General features: G+C 45.5%; 1 protein-coding gene across 1 annotated transcript in view; it reads right to left on the bottom strand.

Moving 5' to 3' along the window:
- Positions 1–26,910, bottom strand: part of SACM1L (SAC1 like phosphatidylinositide phosphatase) — a 173,962-nt gene that overhangs the window by 43,357 nt on the left and 103,695 nt on the right. Inside the window, exons 12-14 of the mRNA XM_089669479.1 lie at positions 24,455–24,534; positions 6,992–7,090; positions 405–543 (exon numbers count right to left, since the gene is read on the bottom strand). Coding sequence (XP_089525605.1) covers positions 405–543; positions 6,992–7,090; positions 24,455–24,534 — 318 coding nt within the window. The remainder of the gene's footprint in view (positions 1–404; positions 544–6,991; positions 7,091–24,454; positions 24,535–26,910) is intronic.

The following is a 26,910-nucleotide window of genomic DNA, read 5'->3' as shown; positions in this document are numbered from 1 at the left end:
AACTGATCACATCCCAGCAGTACAATTGAAAAGTTTCAGGGGCACACAGAACCCCTTCTATCAGGCATGCGATGTCAATGAGATTTTAATACATAAAAAGTTGCAAAGTCATTTTTAGGCTTTGCTTACATCAATCATATTTTGAAATAGCAATATTGTTGCTTTTCAAGGATAAAATATACTCAGCTAGGTAAGAGAAATGACAATCACAGTATACAAATTTGCTTCAATACCTGCGATGAGAAGTTACCCATATATGATGTCATAACACTTACATACAACCCATGTGTATTAGGTACGGTAGACACTTTGACATTCTGGCAATTCCTTAACTAATATTCTACATTGCTTTGAACAATTTTCTAAAAATGAAACTGAAAAAAAGAAAAAGACAAATGACATACTTGTAATTGTGCTTGAAGAGAGCGGTGTGCCAAGAGACTCTGGATAACATTCGTACGATCCAAGCAGTCCATGCAGTTGCTTCTGAATACTCCATCTTGCTGCAATAACACTTTCCCTTCAGAGTCCACTAAAAAGTAGCTTTAAGGAAAACAGATACAGAAATACATGAATAAAGCAATACAATCCCCAAAAAGCCTACACACAGTACCACACAATTCTAGTGCACATTACTGCATTCATTTTCCCATTTTCACAGATATTTTCAATATTGACCTTCACTGTGTAATATACTGCAGGAAAACACATCAATTATCATGTAATAGCATTTGTTTCTAATGCAGGGGTACACATCTAGATGGACTGGTGTCTTTTTTTCAACCAAACTAGGTAACTATATGACATCCAACTAACACAATGTATAATCCCAGCTACCTGGCTATCAGTCTGATAACTTTGTTCACACAGCCAGAGAAGACTTGTTCTCATGCTAGGTACACGCATTACGTTTTTTTTTTGTCCAACCCAGCAGGCTGAATGAAATAAAAAAAAAAAAAAACCTGACAGGTTGCTGTACTATGTGACGTTAGTGTGGTGATCTCTCCCGCTAAGTTATTGTGTTCTGACAAGGCACACCCCCCCCCACCACCAGAACACACTGATCAGGATTTCCAGCATTCCAGCATGCCTGTTCAACAGAAGCCAGGTGCTAGATTGGCTTCTTTTGGAAAGGATGCTATCTATATACACTGGCTGAATATGTCTGTTGAACTGGTTGATATTTGGCACATGTGTACCAGCCTTACGTCAAAAGACACATGTGGACATACTCAGTGCTATGTGCAGTGTTAAATAAACCATTAATACACCTGCGGTGCCAGAGGGTTGTGACAACCTGTTCACAAATAATATCCTCCATTAACCTTGAACTGCCAAACACCTCCATTCTTCACAGGTTGTATGCTTGTTGCAGGTCACTGATTCAAAATACTAAAGCCAGAGGGTCAAACACCAGCATTTTCAGAAGAACGGATCAACACTTGAAGCCCCCATCTTTTTTTTTTATGTAATGAGATGATTGTAAACAAAAGTAATACAATGCCATGTGTTCTGTGAGCAATTAGGAAATGTTACTAGACAGCATACCAGGTGCAAATGTTTACAACAACAGAATTGAAAATCAGTGCTCATTCACACAAGTGTCTAAAATGCTACGTTTAGATGCACAAAGTATCATTTTTTGTATGCATCTAGACACAGCAATACAGTAAACAATAAAGCTATACACATATTTAACCAATTCCATACCGGGCAATTTTACACCTTCCTGCCCAGGCCATTTTTCAGGTTTCAGCGCTCTCACACTTTGAATGACAATTGCGCGGTCATACAACATTGTACCCAAACTAAAATGTTATCATTTTCTTCACACAACTAGAGCTTTCTTTTGGTGGTATTTTATCATCGCTGGGGTTTTTATTTTTTGCTAAATTACCAAAAAAAGACCAAAAATTTTGAAAAAAAAGCCACGTTTTTCTTTGTTTCTGTTATAAAAGTTTGCAAATAAATAATTGTTCTTCATAAATTTAGGCCGAGATGTATTCTGCTACATGTCTTTGGTGAAAATAACCCAAATTAGGATGTATTATTTAGTTTGTAGGAAAGTTATAGAGTTCACAAACTATGGTATAGATCTGAATATTGATCAATCCTGAAGTACTGACAGCCAATCTAATTTCTTGAGGTCCAAGAATGTCAGAACAGTACAGATATCCCCCAAATGACCCCTTTTTGCAGAGTAGACAGTCCGACGTACTTCATAAGAGGAATGGCGAGTTTTTTGAAGTTGTATTTTTTTGTCATAATTTTTCGGAAAATGAAAAAATAAAAAAAATTTCACTATTTTTTTTTTACATACTGTCACCAGTGCAGTACAGCGTCATCATATAACTGGCATGGCGGTGAACAGGGACACTGACAGGTGACAGTGTAAAAAAAATATATATATTTTTTTTTTTAAATTTTTTTATTATTTTAAATTTTTTATTACATTTTTTTTCTTTTTTTTAAGATTTCTTTTTCATATTTCACTATGTCCAAAGTAGTACAATGTTACCATAGTAACATTGTACTACTTTCGCGAAGTGATCAGTATTTTTTTTTTTACACAATTTGCTTATAGCAAAGAATTACTTTGCTATAAGCAAGCATTTACCTGAATGACATCGATTCATTTAGGTTTTTTTTTTTTTTTGGGCTTAGCTGTGATTTGGCCACAGCTAATCACATGACATGTGCAGGTGATTAGCTGTGACCATTCACAGCTAGACACTAGTATACAATGGATGGCATGAATGAAGCCATCCATTGTATACAACTGTCATGTGACCTGCTGTGATTGGTCACAGCAGGTCACATGGTACCGGCAACGGGGCCGATACTCAGATCTGTCATCGGCCGTGTCCAAGGTACAGGACCGGTGACAAATCGCGCCGCTGCGCGGCTCTGCAAGCGCGCGAACTGTGCATGTGCGGGAGGACGCCATTTGGCGGCCTCCCGGAAAGCTAGTACATTTTTCAGGATGCCATTCAGCCATAGGCCAGGCGTCAAATGGTTAACATAGTGAAAACGAGTGCTGCGCTTAGCTGCATATTTTACACACATATGCATATAAATGTTAGTACCAAGTAAACACATGTAAATGCATGCACATAAGTCATTAGAAGAACTACAGGCGTCTAAAATAGATTACTTTAGGCATGTATTTTATCCAGGATATTCTGCTTAGCTGTGCTGGCAAGAACCCACATTTCATGCAGAAAGTACAGATACTGTATGTCCAAGTGAATGAAGCCTAAAACAAATGTTGAAACATTGTTTACTGAAGTAAATCAGTGGGTAAACCACCACAAAGATTCTCACCCTACAAAAAGCCAAAGCAATAGAAAGATGCTTTGGAGATGGATAAAAGGATGAGAGGCAGAGCATTTACATAATTAATAATACATCTAAAGAGATGTACATTTTGGAGATCTAGAAAGAAAATGAACACATTGTTTTAGCTGTGAGTAGTTCAAGATGAGATAAACCTCTGTATTTTGGAAGAACACTTGCAAACTGCTGTGAAACAAAAACATCAAAGTACAAATGGTATTAATCAAACTAAGAGACAATAATTACTTGGGAGAAAATGATTTAAACTTAACATTTTATTTTGCATAAAAACCATTAAGACTTTAGATGTGGTAAGCAAAAAGAGCACAATTAAATTCTCTTATAACACAACTGAGGAAATGAGTTAGGATTCCAGACTAAGGGTTGGTGTACACTTGGATTATGTGCAGGTCCAATGTATCATGTATTCACATATTTTCAGGTTTGAGATTGGGGTTGGTGTTTAACCGCCTCCCGCCCGCCGTATAGTAAAATGACGGACGCAAGGCGGTTCTCTCGTTCTGGGAGGACGTCATATGACGTCCTCCCATTCTAACCGCGCATGCGCGGCTCCGACAGCTAGAGAGGAGAGCCGGTAATCGGCATCCCTCAGAGGGGACATGTACACAGATCATCAGAGCACTGATGATCAGTGTGCCCTGATGATCTGTGTAGCCCCAGCAGTGCCGCCTGTCAGTGTCCATCAGTGCCAGCTGTCAGTGCTCATCCATGCCACCTGCCAGTGCCCATCAGTGCCACATTTCAGTGCCTACCAGTGCACATCAATGCCACATATCAGTGCTCATCTGAGCTGCCTTTCAGTGTCACCCATCAGTGCCAGTCAGTGCCACCTATCAGTGCCAGTCAGTGCCACCTATCAATGCCAGTCAGTGCCACCTATCAGTGCCAGTTAGTGCTGCCTATCTGTGTGCATCAGTGTTGCCTATCAGTGCCCGTCATTGCTGCCTATCAGTGCCGCCTAACAGTGCCAGTCAGTGCCGCCTATCAGTGCCACCTATCAGTGCCAGTTAGTGCCACCTATCAGTGTGCATCAATGCCGCCTATCAGTGCCCGTCAGTGCTGCCTATCTGTGCCGCCTAACAGTGCCTGTCAGTGCCGCCTATCAGTGCCATATATGAGTGCTGCCTTTCAGTGATGCCTGTCAATGCCCATCAGTGCCACCTACCAGTGCCTCATCAGTGCCCATCAGTGCCACCTATCAGTGCCCATCACTACAGCCTCATTAGCGCACATCAGTGAAGGAGAAAAATCACTAATTTAAAAATTATTTTAACAAAAACTAAGAAAAAACTTTTTTTTTCAAATTTTTCTGTGGTTTTTGGTTTAAGAAAAAATAAAAAACCCGGAGGTGATTAAATACCACCAAAATAAAGCTCTATCTGTCACAAAAAAATGATAAAAATTTCATATGGGTACAGTGTTGCATGACTGCTCAATTGTCATTCAAAGTGCAACAGCGCTGAAAGCTGGAAATTGGCCTGGGCAGGAAGGGGGTATAAGTGTCCTGTAGGCTAGTGGTTAAGAACATTTCTTGCCACCTTTATCCTCCACAAAGTGTCTTTTTACAGATCGCAGTGAAGTAACAATGTTATTTCCGCCACACAGGGCTCCTTTACAAAGCATTAAGGCCGACATGTTTGGGCAGGCTGAATGTACCAAGTTGATCGATCAACCTAGAAACTGGACGCCAATCACCTGCAGCACATGCTAACCGCTCCTGGATACCATTGCATTGGACTACAGATGTGCCTTAATCAATCTTTTAAAATGTGAGTGTTCATTTAAAACTTTGTTTACAATTAAATAATAATGATCTGCGCTCAGTGGCGCCTTCTTTCATTCCTTTTTTAATAGTTGAGATTCTCTGTAACCTTCAATAATGCTATATTTCCAGAAGGTGGGGGCAATTATATTTTTGGTGACTGCTTATTTCTAAAGCCCTGTAGATATGATTGTCAGTCTATATATCTTCATGATAACTGGGTCTTTTTGAAATGAAAGATGTTGTAAAGACTCAAGGTTTTTTACCTTCATGTATTCTATGCATGAAGGTAAAAAAAAAACCTTCTGTGTGCAGCAGTCCCCTCAGACCCCTAATACTTAACTGAGCCCAATCATGATCCAGTGATGTGAATGAGAGATTTGGCTTTCTGGGGACTCGCTCTCCTCATTAGCTGATTGGTGTTAAATAGCCAGTGAGCCAATGAGAAGAGAGAGGGGGTGGGGCCAAGCTGTGGCTCTGTGTGTGAATAGACATGAAGAGAACCGGCGGCTCAGGAGAGAGCCTGCTTGGGTGCCCCCAGAGCAAGCTGCTTACTCTGGGGGCACCTGGCAGGAGGAAGGAGCCAGGAGAGTTGTCAGGGGACCAGAGAAGAGGAGGATTGGGGCTGCTCTGTGCAAAACCACTGCAAAGAGCAGGTAAGTATGACATATTTGTAATTTTTTTTTAAATTGCCTTTAATATTATTATTATTATACAGGATTTAGATAGCACCAGTTTGCTCAGCGCTTTACAATATAAATGGAGACAATACAGCAACGATACAGTGCAATACAAGAGGGTTAGGAGGGCCCTGCTCCTTGGAGCTTACAATCCAAGAGACTAATATCACGTTAACCTAAAATGGGTGTTATGGATACAGCCCTTCCTCTCTAATGATGCAATATCTGCAAGGTTCCTCACTGGCACCAAACTCACTCCCCGCCTAATTCTGGGTGCAGGATCTTTGGCTGTCTTGATCAGCCAGCCAGATATTAACATTACTCCTGCGCATGCACACAGAGTGGAGTTTCAGCCTATTACAATGCCGGTTCCTGGCTAGGTGTCTGCAAACACATATGCACATATATTTAATGTGGATAATCACGTCTCGGTTTTACCACTACAGGGCGGGAGCTCTGCGCAAAATCACAAATATACTTTTCATTTCCAGGCAGGGGGTGCGTGTGCGCTGCCCTACCCACGCGGGTACAGTTAACCCTTTGATCGCCCCAGATGTTAACCCATTCCTGCTCAGTGCCATTAGTACAGTGTCAGTGATTTTTATTAGCACTGATCACTGTATTAATGTCATTGTAAATGTCACAGGACGTTAGTTAGTTCCCACCCAATGTCAGTTAGTGTCAGAATACCCATCACAGTCTTGCTGATCGCTGCCATTACTAGTATATAAATAAATAAAAATGCCAGTATATATACCGCCATTTGTAGACACTATAATTTTCATGCAAACCAAATAAATATACATTTATTGGGATTTTTGACCAAAGACATGTAGCAGAATACATTTTGGCCTAAAGTGATGAAGGCAATTTTCTAAAAAAATTTTTTATTGGATATGTTTTATAGCAATTGTTTTCTTTTTTTTAACATTGAATTTTTTTCTATTTATAGTGCAAGAAATATAAAACCCAGTGATGATCAAATATCACCATAAGAAAGTTCTATTTGTGTGGAAAATATGATAAAAATTTTATTTGTGTACAGTGTTGCATGACAACACAATGGTCAGTTATCGCAGCGCCGTATAGCAAAAAATGGCCTGGTCATGAAGGGGGTAAATCTTCCGGAGTGAAAGTGAAGAAACATGCATTTCATTTAGTTCACAGTGTTTGCTTGTAAAAAGTAACCTACCCAAAGTCATCTTGTATTTCAGCAACTTGATCTACCAAAATCTGCAAGCGGTCCCAACGCATTCTGCTGCATTCTTTATGGAAATCAAAAGCAAAATATCTGAAAAGAAAAATAAACAAACATTTTGTTAAAATAAACACAATAATATATTAAAAGGATCCTGTCACCAAAAAGTCAGGTAAATGCAGACAAAAATCAAGTATTTTATATGCTTACTTGTAGCATTTTTATTAAAAAAAAAAAAAAAAAATGTTTTTCTTTTTTTTCCATTTGCAATGTTCAAGTCTGCTGGTGCTGCCAACATCAAACTCAAGATGGCATTGCCTAGCAGTAGTCTGATTTTGGATGTCTACACAAATACGTTAAATATACATATACAGTTTTCCTAAAAAATTTGCATACCCAGGCAGAAATTGTGAAAGTTTGGCAGTGATAATGAAAATATGACTGATCATGCCAAAAATTATTTAAGAATTTTAGTAATCATATGAAGCCATTTATTATCACATTGTTGTAGGTTTCCTTTTTAAATTATGATAACAGAAATCATACAAATGGCCTTGATCAAAAGTTTACATACCCTGGAATGTTTGGCCTTGGTACAGGTCTTGGTGGGACGCTCTCAGACTTTCCAGCATGACACTGACCTTAAGCACAAGACCAAGTTGATCCTCCAGTAGTTACAGCAGAAAAAGGTGAAGGTTCTGTAGTGGCCACGAAAGTCTCCTGACTTTTAATATCATTGAGACACTCTGGGGAGATCTCAAATGTGCAGTTCATACAAGATGACCAGACTCTGCATGATTTGGAGGCATCTTGCCATAACGAATGGGCAGCTAAACCTCCTGCAAGAATTAAGGGCCTCATAGACAACTATTACAAAAGACTGCATGCTGTCATTGATGCTAAAGGGGGCAATATACAGTACTAAGAACTAAGGGTATGCAGACTTTTGAACACGGGTCATTTCATTTACAGTACTTGTTGCCATGTTTTGTTTTATGATTGTGCCATTCTGTTATGACATACAGTTGAATATGAATCCCATAAGAAACAAAATAAATGTGCTTTGCCTGCTGGTACATACTTACTGTAAATTACCAATTCTCCAAGCATATGCAAACTTTTCAGCATAACAAAAGAACAAGATTAAGAAAATACAAACTCAACAGTAACAGCATTGTGAGCATGCGCCATCCCTTAGCTGTCTACCACAATGAGATTTTGAGACTAGGCCAGTTTGTGCTATGGTTCCTCTAAAGGCTGACAGATGAGTAAAAATCACTTTAGTATGGCTACAATTATGAACAAAATCTTCAGATACAGTTAAAATGCTCTTTTACTCATTTAAGAGGAAGAACTTTCTCCACACTGCAGAAGTAAAATGCTTGTTTGGCAAGGACAGAAAGGAAAAGTAAGAAATACTTACTGTATTCCTTACTGTTCCAGCACTCTCCTCCACTGACCAATGCTCTGAAATGTGTATGAGCCCCCGCTGTCCTCCCATACAAGGCAGGACTGCTGGTCTTTCATTTCACACGATGACATCAGAGACTTGCAACTGGCTAAGCAATGAAATTGCTTTAAACGTCAAACCATCACCAGCCGTAACCTCCTCAACCTGAACCCGGCCCCTCTCCACTATGCAGCTGACCGTCTGTATGACAGTATCCTTCCACTGTCATGCCCTAACCTGGCCACTACTGCGTATAACGACTCACTGTCAGCTGCCTTAGACTCCTTAGCACCCCTAACCACACATAGCATTAGACCCCGACCGTTTCAACCCTGGCAGAACGACCAAACTAAAAATCTTAAACGACACAGTCGCGCGCTGGAACGATTATGGCACAAAACCAAATCCCCTCAAGAGTTCTCCCTCTACAAATCTGCCTTCCTCACCTACTCCTCCTCCCTCCATGCCGCCAAACAAGCCTACTTCGTAACCCTCATCAACACCCTCTCCACCTGTCCTCGCCGGCTCTTCTCCACTTTCAACTCCCTACTCTCTCCCCACCCTCCCCCACCCAGTACCTCACTCACCGCCCACGAGTGTGCCAATCACTTCCAAAAAAAGATCGACGCAATCCGTAAGGACATCGCCAATGCTCAACCTACCTCTCCACCTAGCCTCCCTCCCACTATAAGCCCATCAACTCTCCCCTCCTCTGACCTCGCAACCACCCTACCCCCCACCAAACCTAATGCCCCGCGCACTATAACCTCCCCAACACTCCGCTCCTTCAGCCTTGCTACCACTGAGGAGGTCACTAAGATCTTCTCAGAAGCTCGCCTCGCCACTTGCCCCCTTGACCCTGTCCCCACACAACTCCTCCGGTCACCCTCCTCCTCCATCCTACGCTCGCTCACCCACATCTTCAATCTCTCCCTCTCTACTGGAGCATTCCCCTCCCCCCTAAAGCACTCGCACATCACCCCCATACTCAAAAAACCCTCCCTGGACCCCACTGACCTGAACAACCTTAGACCCATCTCCCTGCTGCCACTCACTTCCAAGCTCCTTGAGCGCTTAGTCTATAATCGCCTAAGCGCCCACCTCACTGACAACAACCCCCTCGATCCACTACAGTCTGGCTTCGATCCCCTACACTCCACCGAAACCGCCCTACTCAAAATCAATAATGACCTGCTAACCGCCAAAGCTAATGGCCACTACTTAGTCCTCCTACTCCTCGACCTTTCCGTGGCCTTCGACACAGTCAACCACCCCCTCCTCCTTAATAAACTACACTTCCTCGGCATCAGAGACTCTGCTCCCTCCTGGCTCTCCTCCTATCTATCCCAACGCTCCTTCAGTGTTGCCTATAACCCTACCACCTCCCCCTCTCTCCCCCTCTCTGTTGGGGTCCCCCAAAGCTTTGTCCTCGGGCCCCTTTTCTTCTCCATCTACACCTCCTCCCTCGGCAAACTGATACACTCCCACGGCTTCAACTATCACCTCTACGCTGATGACATGCAAATTTACCTCTCCACCCCTCGCTTCACCCCTTCAGTCTCCGCCCGTATCACCCACCTACTGAACGACATATCAGATTGGATGTCGCTCCATTTCCTCAAATTGAACCTTTCCAAAACCGAGCTCCTGATTTTCCCCCCAACCCGTGCCCCCCCCCCCCCCTCCATCACGACCAACAACGCCACCATCAGCCCCACCCCACAAGCCAAAGTCACTCTAGACTCAGACCTGTCCTTCCAAACCCATGTCTAATCATTGCCAAACTCATGCAGGCTCCACCTCTGCCGGATCTCCAAAATACGTTAGTTCCTAACCCCAGACACTACTAAACTACTCGTTCACTCCCTTATTATCTCACGTCTGGACTACTGCAACTCCCTTCTCACCGGCCTACCTTATCGCAGGCTATCCCCGCTTCAGTCTATCCTGAACTCAGCGGCCAGACTCATCCACCTTACCAACCGCTCCGCTTCTGCCACCCCCCTCTGTCATTCCCTCCACTGGCTTCCGATTGCCCAACGCATTAAATTCAAACTACTAACACTGACATACAAGGCCATTCATAATGCTGCCCCAAACTACCTCACCGACCTAATACCCAAATACCACCCTACCCATAATCTTCGCTCCTCACAAGACCTCCTACTTTCTAGCTCCCTGGTCTCCACCTCCCATGCCCGACTGCAGGACTTCTCCAGGACTTCCCCCCATCCTCTGGAACTCACTACCCCAATCCATCAGACTGTCACCTACACTCCTCACCTTTAGGCACAACCTGAAAACCCATCTCTTCAGGGAAGCCTACCCCACCCTCACCTAACAGCCAATCTCCTCCACTCCTCCTACCACTCCATCCCCCACAGCCACTTCCTCCTGTACCACTATCCCCTCCCTCCTAGATTGTAAGCTCGAAAGAGCAGGGCCCTTGAACCCCTCATGTTTTGTTTTGTTACTGTATTGTCTCATGTTCTGTCCCCCACTATAATGTACAGTGCTGAGCAAACCTATACAATACTGTAAAAATAATAATAATAATAAATGAAGCAGCTTTGGGGCTATTCACACAGACAAAAGGAAGAATGCAGGAGCGATGAATAAGGTTAGGACCATTCAGCTCATTTAGTGCTGTGGGGTCTAAAAATACTGTCACTGAACAATGTATGGGGATGGGCGGGGTGCTGTTGCAACAAAAACCACTGCCACTGATCACCAATTGGGGGGGGCCTCAATAGCGCTGCTACTGAGCACCAGGTGCACGAGGGGGGGTTAACAGCACTGCCACTGTGTACAGTTTGCTTGCTGTTCTGAGAAATTACCTAGGCTATGCACCTTCACACCTATAGCAACTTCCCTTTTCCAAAGACTGGGTAAAAAATCAGAATGTTTTCCCAGCTGGAAACATGCCCAAGAAGACACAGAAAATATCATTAGCAAATACCTGGAAGACAGAAGAGACATTTTGTACACCAGGGGGCATTACCAAGTAATGCTAGTGCCCATCTTTGGTGTTAAAGACTTTCTTCTAATTGTCCCCCTCAGAAATCTGAACATAATTGTGGGCCCACCTGAGATTGACCTTGTATAAAGTACAGGCCTCCTATATGTGGCTGAATAGTTAAGGCAGTGGTTCTCAACCTTTCTAATGCCGCGACCCCTTAATACAGTTCCTCATGTTGTGGTGACCCTCAACCATAAAATTATTTTCGTTGCTACTTCATAACTGTAATTTTGCAGTGGGAGGACTAGCGCCCCATCACTGATGTCAGTGGGATGAATAGTGTCCCATCGTTGGTATCAGTGGGAGGAATAGTGCCCCATCGTTGGTGTCAGTGGGAGGAATAGTGCCCCATCATTGGTGTCAGTGAGAGGAATAGTGCCCCATCATTGGTGTCAGTGGGAGGAATAGTGCCCCATCATTGGTGTCAGTGGGAGGAATAGTGCCCCATCGTTGGTGTCAGTGGGAGGAATAGTGCCCCATCGTTGGTGTCAGTGGGAGGAATAGTGCCCCATCGTTGGTGTCAGTGGGAGGAATAGTGCCCCATCGTTGGCGTCAGTGGGAGGAATAGTGCCCCATCGTTGGCGTCAGTGGGGGGAGGAATAGTGCCCCATCGTTGGCGTCAGTGGGGGGAGGAATAGTGCCCCATCGTTGGCGTCAGTGGGGGGAGGAATAGTGCCCCATCGTTGGCGTCAGTGGGGGGAGGAATAGTGCCCCATCGTTGGCGTCAGTGGGGGGAGGAATAGTGCCCCATCGTTGGCGTCAGTGGGGGGAGGAATAGTGCCCCATCGTTGGCGTCAGTGGGGGGAGGAATAGTGCCCCATCGTTGGCGTCAGTGGGGGGAGGAATAGTGCCCCATCGTTGGCGTCAGTGGGGGGAGGAATAGTGCCCCATCGTTGGCGTCAGTGGGGGGAGGAATAGTGCCCCATCGTTGGCGTCAGTGGGGGGAGGAATAGTGCCCCATCGTTGGCGTCAGTGGGGGGAGGAATAGTGCCCCATCGTTGGCGTCAGTGGGGGGAGGAATAGTGCCCCATCGTTGGCGTCAGTGGGGGGAGGAATAGTGCCCCATCGTTGGCGTCAGTGGGGGGAGGAATAGTGCCCCATCGTTGGCGTCAGTGGGGGGAGGAATAGTGCCCCATCGTTGGCGTCAGTGGGGGGAGGAATAGTGCCCCATCGTTGGCGTCAGTGGGGGGAGGAATAGTGCCCCATCGTTGGCGTCAGTGGGGGGAGGAATAGTGCCCCATCGTTGGCGTCAGTGGGGGGAGGAATAGTGCCCCATCGTTGGCGTCAGTGGGGGGAGGAATAGTGCCCCATCGTTGGCGTCAGTGGGGGGAGGAATAGTGCCCCATCGTTGGCGTCAGTGGGGGGAGGAATAGTGCCCCATCGTTGGCGTCAGTGGGGGGAGGAATAGTGCCCCATCGTTGGCGTCAGTGGGGGGAGGAATAGTGCCCCATCGTTGGCGTCAGTGGGGGGAGGAATAGTGCCCCATCGTTGGCGTCAGTGGGGGGAGGAATAGTGCCCCATCGTTGGCGTCAGTGGGGGGAGGAATAGTGCCCCATCGTTGGCGTCAGTGGGGGGAGGAATAGTGCCCCATCGTTGGCGTCAGTGGGGGGAGGAATAGTGCCCCATCGTTGGCGTCAGTGGGGGGAGGAATAGTGCCCCATCGTTGGCGTCAGTGGGGGGAGGAATAGTGCCCCATCGTTGGCGTCAGTGGGGGGAGGAATAGTGCCCCATCGTTGGCGTCAGTGGGGGGAGGAATAGTGCCCCATCGTTGGCGTCAGTGGGGGGAGGAATAGTGCCCCATCGTTGGCGTCAGTGGGGGGAGGAATAGTGCCCCATCGTTGGCGTCAGTGGGGGGAGGAATAGTGCCCCATCGTTGGCGTCAGTGGGGGGAGGAATAGTGCCCCATCGTTGGCGTCAGTGGGGGGAGGAATAGTGCCCCATCGTTGGCGTCAGTGGGGGGAGGAATAGTGCCCCATCGTTGGCGTCAGTGGGGGGAGGAATAGTGCCCCATCGTTGGCGTCAGTGGGGGGAGGAATAGTGCCCCATCGTTGGCGTCAGTGGGGGGAGGAATAGTGCCCCATCGTTGGCGTCAGTGGGGGGAGGAATAGTGCCCCATCGTTGGCGTCAGTGGGGGGAGGAATAGTGCCCCATCGTTGGCGTCAGTGGGGGGAGGAATAGTGCCCCATCGTTGGCGTCAGTGGGGGGAGGAATAGTGCCCCATCGTTGGCGTCAGTGGGGGGAGGAATAGTGCCCCATCGTTGGCGTCAGTGGGGGGAGGAATAGTGCCCCATCGTTGGCGTCAGTGGGGGGAGGAATAGTGCCCCATCGTTGGCGTCAGTGGGGGGAGGAATAGTGCCCCATCGTTGGCGTCAGTGGGGGGAGGAATAGTGCCCCATCGTTGGCGTCAGTGGGGGGAGGAATAGTGCCCCATCGTTGGCGTCAGTGGGGGGAGGAATAGTGCCCCATCGTTGGCGTCAGTGGGGGGAGGAATAGTGCCCCATCGTTGGCGTCAGTGGGGGGAGGAATAGTGCCCCATCGTTGGCGTCAGTGGGGGGAGGAATAGTGCCCCATCGTTGGCGTCAGTGGGGGGAGGAATAGTGCCCCATCGTTGGCGTCAGTGGGGGGAGGAATAGTGCCCCATCGTTGGCGTCAGTGGGGGGAGGAATAGTGCCCCATCGTTGGCGTCAGTGGGGGGAGGAATAGTGCCCCATCGTTGGCGTCAGTGGGGGGAGGAATAGTGCCCCATCGTTGGCGTCAGTGGGGGGAGGAATAGTGCCCCATCGTTGGCGTCAGTGGGGGGAGGAATAGTGCCCCATCGTTGGCGTCAGTGGGGGGAGGAATAGTGCCCCATCGTTGGCGTCAGTGGGGGGAGGAATAGTGCCCCATCGTTGGCGTCAGTGGGGGGAGGAATAGTGCCCCATCGTTGGCGTCAGTGGGGGGAGGAATAGTGCCCCATCGTTGGCGTCAGTGGGGGGAGGAATAGTGCCCCATCGTTGGCGTCAGTGGGGGGAGGAATAGTGCCCCATCGTTGGCGTCAGTGGGGGGAGGAATAGTGCCCCATCGTTGGCGTCAGTGGGGGGAGGAATAGTGCCCCATCGTTGGCGTCAGTGGGGGGAGGAATAGTGCCCCATCGTTGGCGTCAGTGGGGGGAGGAATAGTGCCCCATCGTTGGCGTCAGTGGGGGGAGGAATAGTGCCCCATCGTTGGCGTCAGTGGGGGGAGGAATAGTGCCCCATCGTTGGCGTCAGTGGGGGGAGGAATAGTGCCCCATCGTTGGCGTCAGTGGGGGGAGGAATAGTGCCCCATCGTTGGTGTCAGTGGGGGGAGGAATAGTGCCCCATCGTTGGTGTCAGTGGGGGGAGGAATAGTGCCCCATCGTTGGTGTCAGTGGGGGGAGGAATAGTGCCCCATCGTTGGTGTCAGTGGGGGGAGGAATAGTGCCCCATCGTTGGTGTCAGTGGGGGGAGGAATAGTGCCCCATCGTTGGTGTCAGTGGGGGGAGGAATAGTGCCCCATCGTTGGTGTCAGTGGGGGGAGGAATAGTGCCCCATCGTTGGTGTCAGTGGGGGGAGGAATAGTGCCCCATCGTTGGTGTCAGTGGGGGGAGGAATAGTGCCCCATCGTTGGTATTAGTGACACAAATGATGGGGCACTATCCCTCCCACTGACACCAATGATACTTACCTTGCTGACTCCTGCTCCAGCCTGGGCTCGCTCTCTCCCTCTCCCATCTACAGGCAGCATACCTGGCTGCAGCAGCAAAATTTGCACTTACCTGTCAGCTGTCTTCCTTCTCTGGCCTCTCTCTTCACTCGTTCCTGCAGCTCCCTCGATCTTCTTCGATCTCCGCGCGCTGCCGCTCGGCTCCTCCTCTCCAAGCTCCACCTTCTCGCCGGTGATTGGCCGCCTGTGTGCCTCTCCTGAGCTACAGTTCCGGTGGCCAATCAGCGGCGAGGAGGCGGTGACAGGGGCAGCATATCATCCCGCCCACACATCGCCGGAGACAGGAGCGGCGTCTCGGTTCCTAAGACCATCGGAAATATGTGTTTTCCGATGGTCTTAGGCGACCCCTGGGAAATGGTCGTTCGACCCCCAGGTTGAGAACCGCTGAGTTAAGGGATCAAAAGGTGTGTACATTAGTTGGGAATGGTAATACGATTCAGGCCTTGATAGCGATACATTGCCTGAGGGTGCCATCCTTTTTTTTTTTTTGACCAAAAAGAAACCTACACCAGCAGGAGAAGCTGAATGGCAAATTCACCCCTTTTGCAGATTTTCCTCAATGCAGTCCTACATGATCTGGTTTTCAGGCTGCAAGTGGGGATAAACGTATCTCTTAGGTGATGAGGTACTGGGAAGCAAATCAATCGGGCAGTCATCAAACCAATGTGATGGCAGCTCAGATGCAGATCTGGCACTTGAGATGCTGGGAGTATTCCTGGCAGCAGTCAGCAAGAGGTTTAATGGTAGGAGAGGCTAGAACTGCAACAAACGCAGTGCCCAACCCCTGCCCTTCTCCCCTACTCACGACAAAGGACCAGCCAATCTCACATCGTGCTGTCATGCATAACAATGCCACTCTCAGCAGCACCCTACACAAATTTTCCAGCCAGCGGGACCACAATCTAGGTGCCAGCAGACAGAGAGCGACTATCACTGGGTTACGTAATTTAAGCAATTAACTCTTTAAGCTACCACCACCACCTTTTTACTGAGAAGGCAGAAACTCATATTCTTGGCAAGAACAAATATGATTTTAGAATAAACGTCTGTAACACAGACTGTCACCACAGACAGGTATATTCAGAAGATTATATTACAGTAGAACTCTTCGAGAGACAGGGATTATTTTAGTTCGCGATAAAAGCCTTAGTGAAAATTTTAACACTTTTCAAAATAGCGTTTAATAATGAAAAGGTGAAAATGATGCAATATAAATACTTACAACAAAAAGGTATTACAAGAAATAAAGAACCCATGAAGCAACAGAGAATTAAAAAAAGAGTTGAAAATAAAGAATACTTGTGAAGTGCTTTAGAAAGAAGTTTTATCAGAGTCCACGTGTTTAAGCAAAAACGGTGCAGTGGCTCTCTCAGATCCAGTTAGGTGTTCCTTGGTTGATGCTTGCAACTCTTTTTTATCTGACATCAAGGGCGGGTGTTGAAAGAGGCCATCTGATCAATAACCCGGTTGTCAGGGCCTGGACTTGAACCTGGGACTTCTACTGTGTCAGGCAGTAACTCTACTCACTGAGCTACCTAGGATGCTGGACAACACTTTGCCTCATCTATTGGATAATCCTGCCTTGTGCCTTGTTTGCTCTTGAACCTTGAACTCCTTGCTCCTCCCATGAACTTCCTATATAAGCCATGTCCTTGGACTTCCTCCTTGCCAGATTATTGTGCCTTTCCAGCCAATATCCTGCTACTGTTCCTGCTGCTGTCTACACCTCCGCTACCGACCTTTGGCTTGTTCCTGACCACGATTGATCTGCTACCATTTGTGACCGACCCTTGACTTGTGACCGACTCTGCTTTCGTCTGATCCCTCAAAATCCATAGAAATAGACCCCATGGTCTTGATGGAACAGGGAGTGGCTGAAGCAACCCCAAAGGGGAGGCTCGGGGAATCTTATTGCGTGCACAGGTCAAACATGAGGTCACATAGCGTTTGACATCTTTCTTGTACCCCGGCCACCAAAAGGAACGTGATAATAGTTCTAGAACTATTATCACGTTCCTTTTGGTGGCCGGGGTACAAGAAAGATGTCAAACGCTATGTGACCTCATGCTTGACCTGTGCACGCAATAAGATTCCCCGAGCCTCCCCTTTGGGGTTGCTTCAGCCACTCCCTGTTCCATCAAGACCATGGGGGTCTATTTATATGGATTTTGAGGGATCAGACGAAAGCAGAGTCGGTCACAAGTCAAGGGTCGGTCACAAATGGTAGCAGATCAATCGTGGTCAGGAACAAGCCAAAGGTCAGTAGCGGAGGTGTAGACAGCAGCAGGAACAGTAGCAGGATATTGGCTGGAAAGGCACAATAATCTGGCAAGGAGGAAGTCCAAGGACATGGCTTATATAGGAAGTTCATGGGAGGAGCAAGGAGTTCAAGGTTCAAGAGCAAACAAGGCACAAGGCAGGATTATCCAATAGATGAGGCAAAGTGTTGTCCAGCATCCTAGGTAGCTCAGTGAGTAGAGTTACTGCCTGACACAGTAGAAGTCCCAGGTTCAAGTCCAGGCCCTGACACCGGTTTAAGGAACGGTAGCTGGGAGGTCACCACGTTCATGACTGTATTGGGCCCTCCCTTACAGTTTTTTACTAATATTAATATCTTCCACTATGTACAGGCTGCATCCTAGAAACTAGTAGATTATTGTTCAGTATTATGTTTCGTGTCCAGGGATATCAAACACAGGGTATTTTGGATGGGTATGTCACTCAGGAGGTATCTGACTGCTATCTCCCCTTTCGTATGTGTTAGCTTAGTCATGTATGACCTTGATTTGTTTGGTATGATATTCCCCATTCAAATATACCCTAACTTGCCAAAAGCATTAGGACACCCCTCCAAATCATTAGATTCAGGTGTTCCAATCACGTCCATGGCCACAGGTGTATAAAATCAAGCACCTAGGCATGCAGACTGCTTCTACAAACATTTATGAAAGAATGGGTCACTCTCAGGAGCTTAGTGAATTCAAGTGTGGTACCGTGATACAGTAGGTTGCAACCTGTGCAATAAGTCCATCCATGAAATTTCCTTGCTACTAAATATTTCACAGTCAACTGTTAGTGGTATTATAACAAAGAGGAAGCAACTGGGAACAACAGCAACTCAGACATGAAGTGGTAGGGCACGTAGAGTGACAGAACAGGGTCAGCACATGCTGAAGTGCACAGTGCGCAAAAGTCGTCAACTGTCTGCAAAGTCAATAGCTAAAGACCTCCAAACTTTGTGCGGCCTTCAGATTAGCACAACAGTGCGTAGAGAGCTTCATGGAATGGGCTTCCATGGCCGAGCAGGTGCATCCAAGACTTACATCACCAGGTGCAATGCAAAGCATCAGATCCAGTGCTGTAAAGCAAGCCGCCACTGGACTCTAGAGCAGTGGAGATGTGTTCTCTGGAATGACAAATCATGTTTCTGTCTGGCAATCCGATGGACGTGTCGGGGATTTGGCGGTTGCCAGGAGAGCGGTACTTGTCTGACTGCATTGTGCCAAATGCAAAGTTTGGTGGATGGGTTATTATGGTGTGGGGTTGTTTTTCGGGGGTTGGGCTTGGCCCCTGATATCCAGAGAAGGGAACGCTTAAGGCATCAGCATACCAAGACATTTTGGACAATTTCATGCTCCCAACTTTGTGGGAACAGTATGGAGATGGTTTTTCCTGTTCCAACATGACTGCGCATAAAGTCATGGATAAATGAGTTCGGAGTTTAGGAACTTGACTGGCCTGTAGAGAGTCCTGACCTCAACCCGACAGAACACCTTTGGGATTAATTAAAGTGGAGACTGCGAGCCAGGCCTTCTCGTCCGGCATCAGTGCCTGACCTCACAAATGCACTTCTGGAAGAATGGTCAAAAATTCCCATAGACAAACTCCTAAACCTTGTGGACAGCCTTCCCAGAAGAGATGAAGCTGTTGTAGCTGCAAAGGGCGGGGCCAACTCAATACTGAACCCTACGGACTAAGACTGGGATGCCATTAAAGTTCATGTGCTTGTAAAGGCAGGCGTCCCAATACTTTTGGCAATATAGTGTATACTTAATATGAATGTGTCTTGGTCCTGTTGGATTTTATGAGTTGTCTGTGGATTTTGTTAAGTTTTGAATTGGGCAGAGGTGTCGGAGAGGTCGCCCACACCTGGCTGCTTTCTGTGTAGACATTTTATGGAACACTATGTGTTCCTAGTGCTTCAATTGCCCTACAGATCATGTGTGATAGAACAAACAGATTTTGTCATTGTTTTACGATAGATCAGAGGTAAGTGTTAATCTGCAGAGTTTCTTGTGGTCCACAGAAACAGGAATCATGCCCATACTCAGCTCTGACCAAGGCCTGTGTGTTGGTGCCTGCTGTCCCTAAGTTGAGATAACAGGCTATTCTGAAGTGCGTTAAAAATTAAGGCTATGAATTCCATATATTGCCCTTGTTTCATCTTCATCATCCTGGTAGATGGCAGCAGATTTTTAAGAATGTATTTTAAGAATGTCTTGGTAGTTTTCAATACATCCTTCCTTCAATGAGACGAAGTTTGCCAGTACCATATACTGAAAAACAGCCCCACACCATGATGTTCCCACCTCCAAACTTCACTGTTGGTATGGTGTTTTTGGGGTAATGAGCATTGCCCTTTGACCTCCAAACAAGGTGTGTATTATGGCATTCAGAGTTCAATTTTGGTTTCATCTGTCCAGACTATATTCTCCCAGTATTTCACAGGCTTGTCTAAATGTTGGGCAGCAAACTTTAAACGAGCTTCAACAGGCTATTTCTTCAGCAATGGAGTCTTGCGTGGTGAGGGTGCATACAGGCCATGGCGGTTGAGTGCATTATTTATTGTTTTCTTTGAAACAATTGTACCTGCTAATTCCAGGTCTTTCTGAAGCTCTCCACAAGTGGTCCATGGCTACTGGACAACTCTTCTGACAATATTTTTACTCCTCTGTCAGAAATCTTCCGAGGAGCACCTGGTCATGGCCGGTTTATGCTGAAATGATGTTCTTTCCGCTTCCGACTCAAAACCAGGTACCTTCTCCTCTTCCCTTACCCAAAAAGATGCCAAATGTGGTATTGGAGGGAGGGAACATATATCACCAATGGTGCCTTCAGTGACTACCACCAATCACCTCAATCCAGTGTAACTCACCAGATCATATTTCAGTTACATAAAAGTGCTTTAGAACAGCATCCAGACCAGTTTTGCTTCTCCTCAACATACACCTCTCCTTCTGAACTCTGCTTTCAGTGTGATATTAGGCTCACACATGAAAGGAAAAAAACACTTCCAATAGTGTAATAAAATCAAAAACTCTACATTTTCTCCCATATAAAATGAAGCTCACTAGACAAATTCTTGAAACTCAGCATATCATATATGACATAATTCACATGGCCGGTGTATGTACAGTGACTCCGTTAACTCACTCCCTGTTTACGCCTATCCACATCCCAACATGTTTTGTCTTTACAGACTTCTTCCAAGAGATCAAGGGATGCAAGACATCTCTTGGAAGAAGTCAGTAAAGACGAAACATGTTGGAAGTGTGTATTTAGCCGTTTCCTTGGAGCTCAGCTTTGAATCTAAAGATATAGAGCCTTGCAACAATGCATAAAGAAACCAACTAGAGAGGTCGAGAGACATCAGTAAGGTAATGATTGCATAGTTTTTTAACTTTGTTTTAAAGTATTGGTATACAGTTGCAAGAAAAAGTATGTGAACCCCTTGGGATTACGTGGAGTTTTGCATGAATTGGGCATAGAATGTGCTCTGAACGTCATCTAAGTCACAACAATAGAAGAACACAGTCTGCTGAACATAATACTACACAAACATTAGATGTTGCCATGGTTTCATTGCACATAACATGTAAACATTCACAGTGCAGGGAGGAAAAAGTATGTGAACCTTTGGACTTAACTGCTTGACCCTCCTTTGGCAGCAATAACCTCAACCAAATGTTTCCTGTAGTTGCAGATCAGACCTGCACAACGATCTGGAGTCATTTTGGACCACTCCTCTTCACAGAACTGTTTCAGTATAGCAATATTCTTGGGATGTCTGGTGTGAATCGCTCTCTTAAGGTCATGCCACAGCATTTCAATCGGGTTGAGGTCAGGACTCTGACTGGGCCACTCCAGAAGGCGTATTCTGTGCTGTTGCAGCCATTGTTTTGTTGAATTACTTGTATGCTTTGGGTCATTGTCCTGTTGCATCACCCATCCTCTGCGGAGCTTCAGTTGGCGGACAGATAGTCGTACGTTTTCCTGCAAAATGTCTTGATAAACTCTGGAATTCATTTTCCCATCAATGACAACAATCCGTCCAGGCCCTGAGGCAGCAAAGCAGCCCCAAACCATGATGCTCCCTCCGCCATGTTTTACAGTGAGGATGAGGTTTTGATGTTGGTGTGCTGTGCCTTTTTTTCTCCACACATAGTGTTGTGTGTTCTTCCCAAACAACTCAATCTTGGTTTCATCTGTCCACAGTATATTTTGCCAGTAGTGCTGTGGAACATCCAGGTGCTCTTTTGCAAACTTCAAACGTGCTGCAATATTTTTTTTGGACAGCAATGGCTTCCTCCGTGGTGTCCTCCCATGTACTCCATTCTTATTTAATGTTTTCTTTATTGTAGATGTGTCAACAAAAATGTTAGCATGTGCCAGAGATTTCTGTAGGTCTTTAGCTGACACTCTGGGATTCTTCTTTACCTCATGCAGCATTCTGCGCTGTGCTCTTGCAGTCATTTTTACAGGATGACCACGCCTAGGGAGAGTAGCAACAGTGCTAAACTTTCTCCATTTGTAGACAGTCTGTCTTACCGTGGACACATGAACATCAAGGCTTTTGGAGATACTTTTGTAACCCTTTCCAGCTTCATGCAAGTCAACAATTCTTGATCGTAGGTCTTCTGAGAGCTCTTTTCTTCGAGGCATGGTTCACGTCAGACAGTGCTTCTTGAAACCAGTAAACCCAAAACAGGTGTGTGTTTTTTAAAGGCAGGACAGCTGTCAGCAACACATCCAATATCATCACACTGATTGGAGTCAAGGTTGGCTCACTCCTGGCTCCAATTAGCTCTGGGAGAAGTCATTAAGCTAGGGCCTCACATACTTTTTCCTCCCTGCACTGTGAATGTTTACATGTTATGTGCAATTAAACCATGGCAACATCTAATGTTTGTGTAGTATTATGTTCAGCAGATGACTGTGTTCTTCTATTGTTGTGACTTAGATGACGTTCAGAGCACATTTTATGCCCAATTCATGCAAAACTCCACATAATCCCAAGGGGTTCACATACTTTTTCTTGCAACTGTACCTTAATCCACCCCTTTTTCCCATGCCCCACTCATTTTTAGGCCCAGTTTACACCACAAAAACACACTCCGGATGAGTTCCGGATTCATTTTTGCCTACAGTTCACACCACACTTTGCTCTGGTGCATTTTCGATACGTTTTGCTATGTTCCAGTACAGTTCTGTGCAGAAATAAATGCAGCATGTTCTTTTTTTTTTTTTGCACCAGAACTGCACTGGTGTGAACTAGGGCCATTGGAAAATATGGAAAATACAGTGCATGCATTTTTGATGCAGAAAAAAATGGACTGGACTGCGTGTGGTGTGAAGCAGCCCTTAGGGCCAGTTCACCCCACAAAAACGCACTCTGGATACATTCCGTATACGTTTTTGTTTACAGTTCACACCACACTCCATGCAGTTTTGATGCAGTTTGCGATGTTCCAGTATGGTTCTGTGCAGAAAAAATGCAGCATGTTCTACTTTTTTTTCTACACTGGAAACTGACTGGAACTTACTGCACTGGTGCATGCATTTCTGATGCAGAAAATAAACGTACTGGACTGTATCTAGTGTGAACTAGCCCTTAGGGCAGCCAATTACCAGGGCTGAGGAATGCTAATCCCAGCTCAGCTGCAACATCAGATCCATGCTTCTGAGAGAAAAGGAAATGTAAAGTTTGTCACAGAGGGAGAAAAGAAAAGAAAATGGTACACTTGAACAAAATATTATTCCAAAGATAAATTACATGATCCATAGGTAAAAGAAAGTGGTAAATTCGTATGAGAGTAAAACAGCACATCCAATAGATCAGGGGTGGCGAACAAGTTAGACACAAAGAGCCAAAATTTTAAACTGTGAAAGTCAGAGAGCCACACCTGCCAAAACAGACACTCACACAAAAACACATAATTAAAACCATATTATTCACCATAACACTTTCTTCCCCTTACAAAACAACAATGTGTTCATTTCAAGGTAAGTGTCCACCCTCAACACACACATCAAATGAGACTGCGGACAGCACAGGGATGACCAGAGACTGCGGACAGCACAGGGATGACCAGAGACTGCGGACAGCACAGGGATGACCAGAGACTGCGGACAGCACAGGGATGACCAGACTGCGGACAGCACAGGGATGACCAGAGACTGCGGACAGCACAGGGATGACCAGAGACTGCGGACAGTACAGATGACTGCTGACCTTTGGGGAGGGGGGGAGCAGGTACCTGAATTTGACAGGTACCCGCTCTTATTTCCACAGAGTTTTTGTTTGATCTTACCTGTTCCTCGATCCAGCCGCGCGCTGTCTTCCCGACTTCTGTAATGGCGCTCGGCATGACAGCCGGGTGCCCAGTGCGCATGAGCGAGAAGCACTTGCACTTTGTGATTGGTCCGGTGGCTTCTGGGATCTGTCATGTGTCCCAGGTACCGCCTTACCATTCACAAAAAGTACCGCTTCTTGCGCATGCGGCACCCGGCTGTCATGCCCAGTGCCCACACTACAGAAGCCGGAAGACAGCGCGCCGCTGAAACTTGGCAAAGAGCCACAGTATACAAAATATGATAAGAGGCAAAGAGCCGCATTCATTTTGGCCGGGAGCCGCACGCGGCTCGAGAGCCGCGTGTTCGCCACCCCTGCAATAGATTATTTTAGTGATTGTGAGGATAAATTATAAAAAGTCATGTGCATAAATAATGTCAGAATCCCCTATTTATTGAAATATGCTACCTGGAGCATGGTTAGACTGTTAAATCATTCCCTGTATCTGGGGGTCATAAACCTTGCAAATGGCTATACAGCTGCCTCTTGTTCATCTTGGGTCACATTGACAGAAAAAGGATTTTAACTATGCGTGTACTGCACATTGATCTGTGCATCATTACATAGAAATGCAAGTTTAAACTTATATGTAAAAATGTACATGCAAGCTAAGATAGTGAGAAACAAACTAACCTAAGCATTCCATTTCCAAGGCCTGTCACCATTTGTGCAAATGTTTGTTCCAGTGGTTTTTCTGACCCTTTCTGATTAACCTAGAAAAGTAAACCAAAACAGATCAACAATATTACATGTACAGTATGTGTGTACTGTTACAAATACTGTGGGGCTAACAAATAAATAAATAAAAATCAAAGGAAAGGAAGTTAACATGCTGAATATAGAAACCAATGAAATATCAGCTCATAAAAAATAAGTCTCTAACTGTAATAAGCAAAACACCAACTTTTCCTTTATTTGAATTTCCTCAATTTAATTCACAATAAAAAGAACAGGAAACCACATTCAAAATGTGAAATCAAATTGTCAATAATTATAAGGTCAAGGTCAAACTCACACAAGGGCAGATAAACATGCCTACAGTACACCTACAATATACAAATCTTTAAAAGAGAAGTATGGGCTTTTTTTCCCCCCAGTTATACTTACCTAGGTGGATGCAACATCAGTCCGATGCTGCATCTTTTTCCCACTGGCTCTAAGTGTGAGAACTCTGCGATCACATGATCGCTGTGTTCTCACAGCCACGCTGAGCAGAGACCGGTGACTGTCTTCTCTCCCCCCTCCCCTGTGAAGGGGAGGGAGTGGCTGGCTCAGGCTCTCGGGCGCTTGCTGAGAGGCTGAATCCTGACTTTAAAGTTTGGATTTTTCCCCAGTCTGGTCCTGATCCACAAGAGAAGTGCAGTCCAAAGAGCTTCTCTTTTAATCAGTATACAATGGTGACTGTAGCACTGGGAGAAAACTATGGAACTAAACTGTAATAAAAAAAATGCAAGAAGACAGCTCTTTACTGCAGAGGAGACATGCTCTGTCTGTTCTGCAAAAACAAACACCTGCCTGCTCACTATTTTCTATTGAATGCACACTGAGCTGCACATGCGCAGCTGAGCATGCATTCCTAGCACACTTCAACTGTGCCGGAATAACTGAACCCTGTGCACATGCCAGTCAAGAGACCGAAAACCCGGGAGCTGAAGTGGTTGGGGGGAAGATGATAGCGGTCTCTAAAGAAGACACATGACCACACAGTGAAGTTTGGCTAGAAGCAATTCAATCTTAAAGTGAGGAAAGAGCTATTTACAGTTAGTGCAGTAAAGATGTGGAACTCCCTTCCATAGTTCATTGCGTCGGTGTTAGTGGGGATAAATTAAAAAAAGGTGTGTCTCTTAGTGAACACAATGTACAGGGATATATAAATTGGAAGCGACATAAACACACATATATAAATAAAATATATCTCCTGCGCCAATATATACGAGATGGATAGTATAAGCAGCCAGTATTGAGAGTGCCACAGCCACGGCACCAAAACAATAAACTAGAATATAAAACAAACAATACGGCGCTAAGTTATAAAAATGAATATATAATCATACAAGCCACTCAATATTGTGTGGCCCAGATATACCAGAAGACACGTGCACAAATATATATATCATCGGTGTGAGGTAAAGCAAACAAATATAATGATCTCATGCATTAAGGTGACACAGATAAAGCTTGGTGAATAGTGTCCTTGTGTAACAGACAAATTCCATGCAGATGTGAACTGCAATGTGCCAATCCTCTATATCTGGGGTGCCCCCTCACCTTCCTGCCCAGGCCCCTAGGGACCAATGAGCCTTGGGTAATATGTTGAGTGTCCCTCCGGATAAAAGATGGATCCCTCCGACAGTGATGGTGGAACTCCCTCCTCTTGACTATATCATGAATGGTAGATGTAAAACCTTTCATGTGATCCTCATTACAGAGAACGGCACCCCAGATATAGAGGATTGGCACATTGCAGTTCACATCTGCATGGAATTTGTCTGTTACACAAGGACACTATTCACCAAGCTTTATCTGTGTCACCTTAATGCATGAGATCATTATATTTGTTTGCTTTACCTCACATCGATGATATATATATTTGTGCACATGTCTTCTGGTATATCTGGGCCACACAATATTGAGTGGCTTGTATGATTATATATTCATTTTTATAAATTAGCGCCGTATTGTTTGTTTTATATAAACACACATATATACAGGTTGAATTGGATGGACTGGTGTCTTTATTCAACTACATGAATTATGTAAGTATATGTAACTTAGTAACCTACACATTCAATCACAGCAAACAGACAAACAGCATCTGAGAATAGTCAGAATACAATTTTGCTGCAGCTGTTCATGCACCTCTGACAGTTAACCCCTCCTACTGCAGCTTTTTCTGAAATGTTTAGTCTGTACATAAACATAGAAAAAAAAAGTTACATGAAACATAAAAAGTAATTAGTATGCCTAATTTCAACAATGTAAGTGTCAAAAGAGTAACAGCGTTTTCGTACAATTATCCTTTAAGAAACCCATCCATATACACTACACTTACCTGTAAATCTTCACTCTGTGGCTGGCTGGTAGTGGCA

The sequence above is a fragment of the Staurois parvus genome, unplaced genomic scaffold, assembly GCF_062004578.1.
Source record: "Staurois parvus isolate SC_StPar_1 unplaced genomic scaffold, SC_StPar_1.0 ptg000077l, whole genome shotgun sequence".
NCBI lineage: Eukaryota > Metazoa > Chordata > Amphibia > Anura > Ranidae > Staurois > Staurois parvus.
The sequence above is the reverse complement of the archived record's forward strand: the minus strand, read 5'-3'. Positions and strand labels throughout refer to the sequence as shown.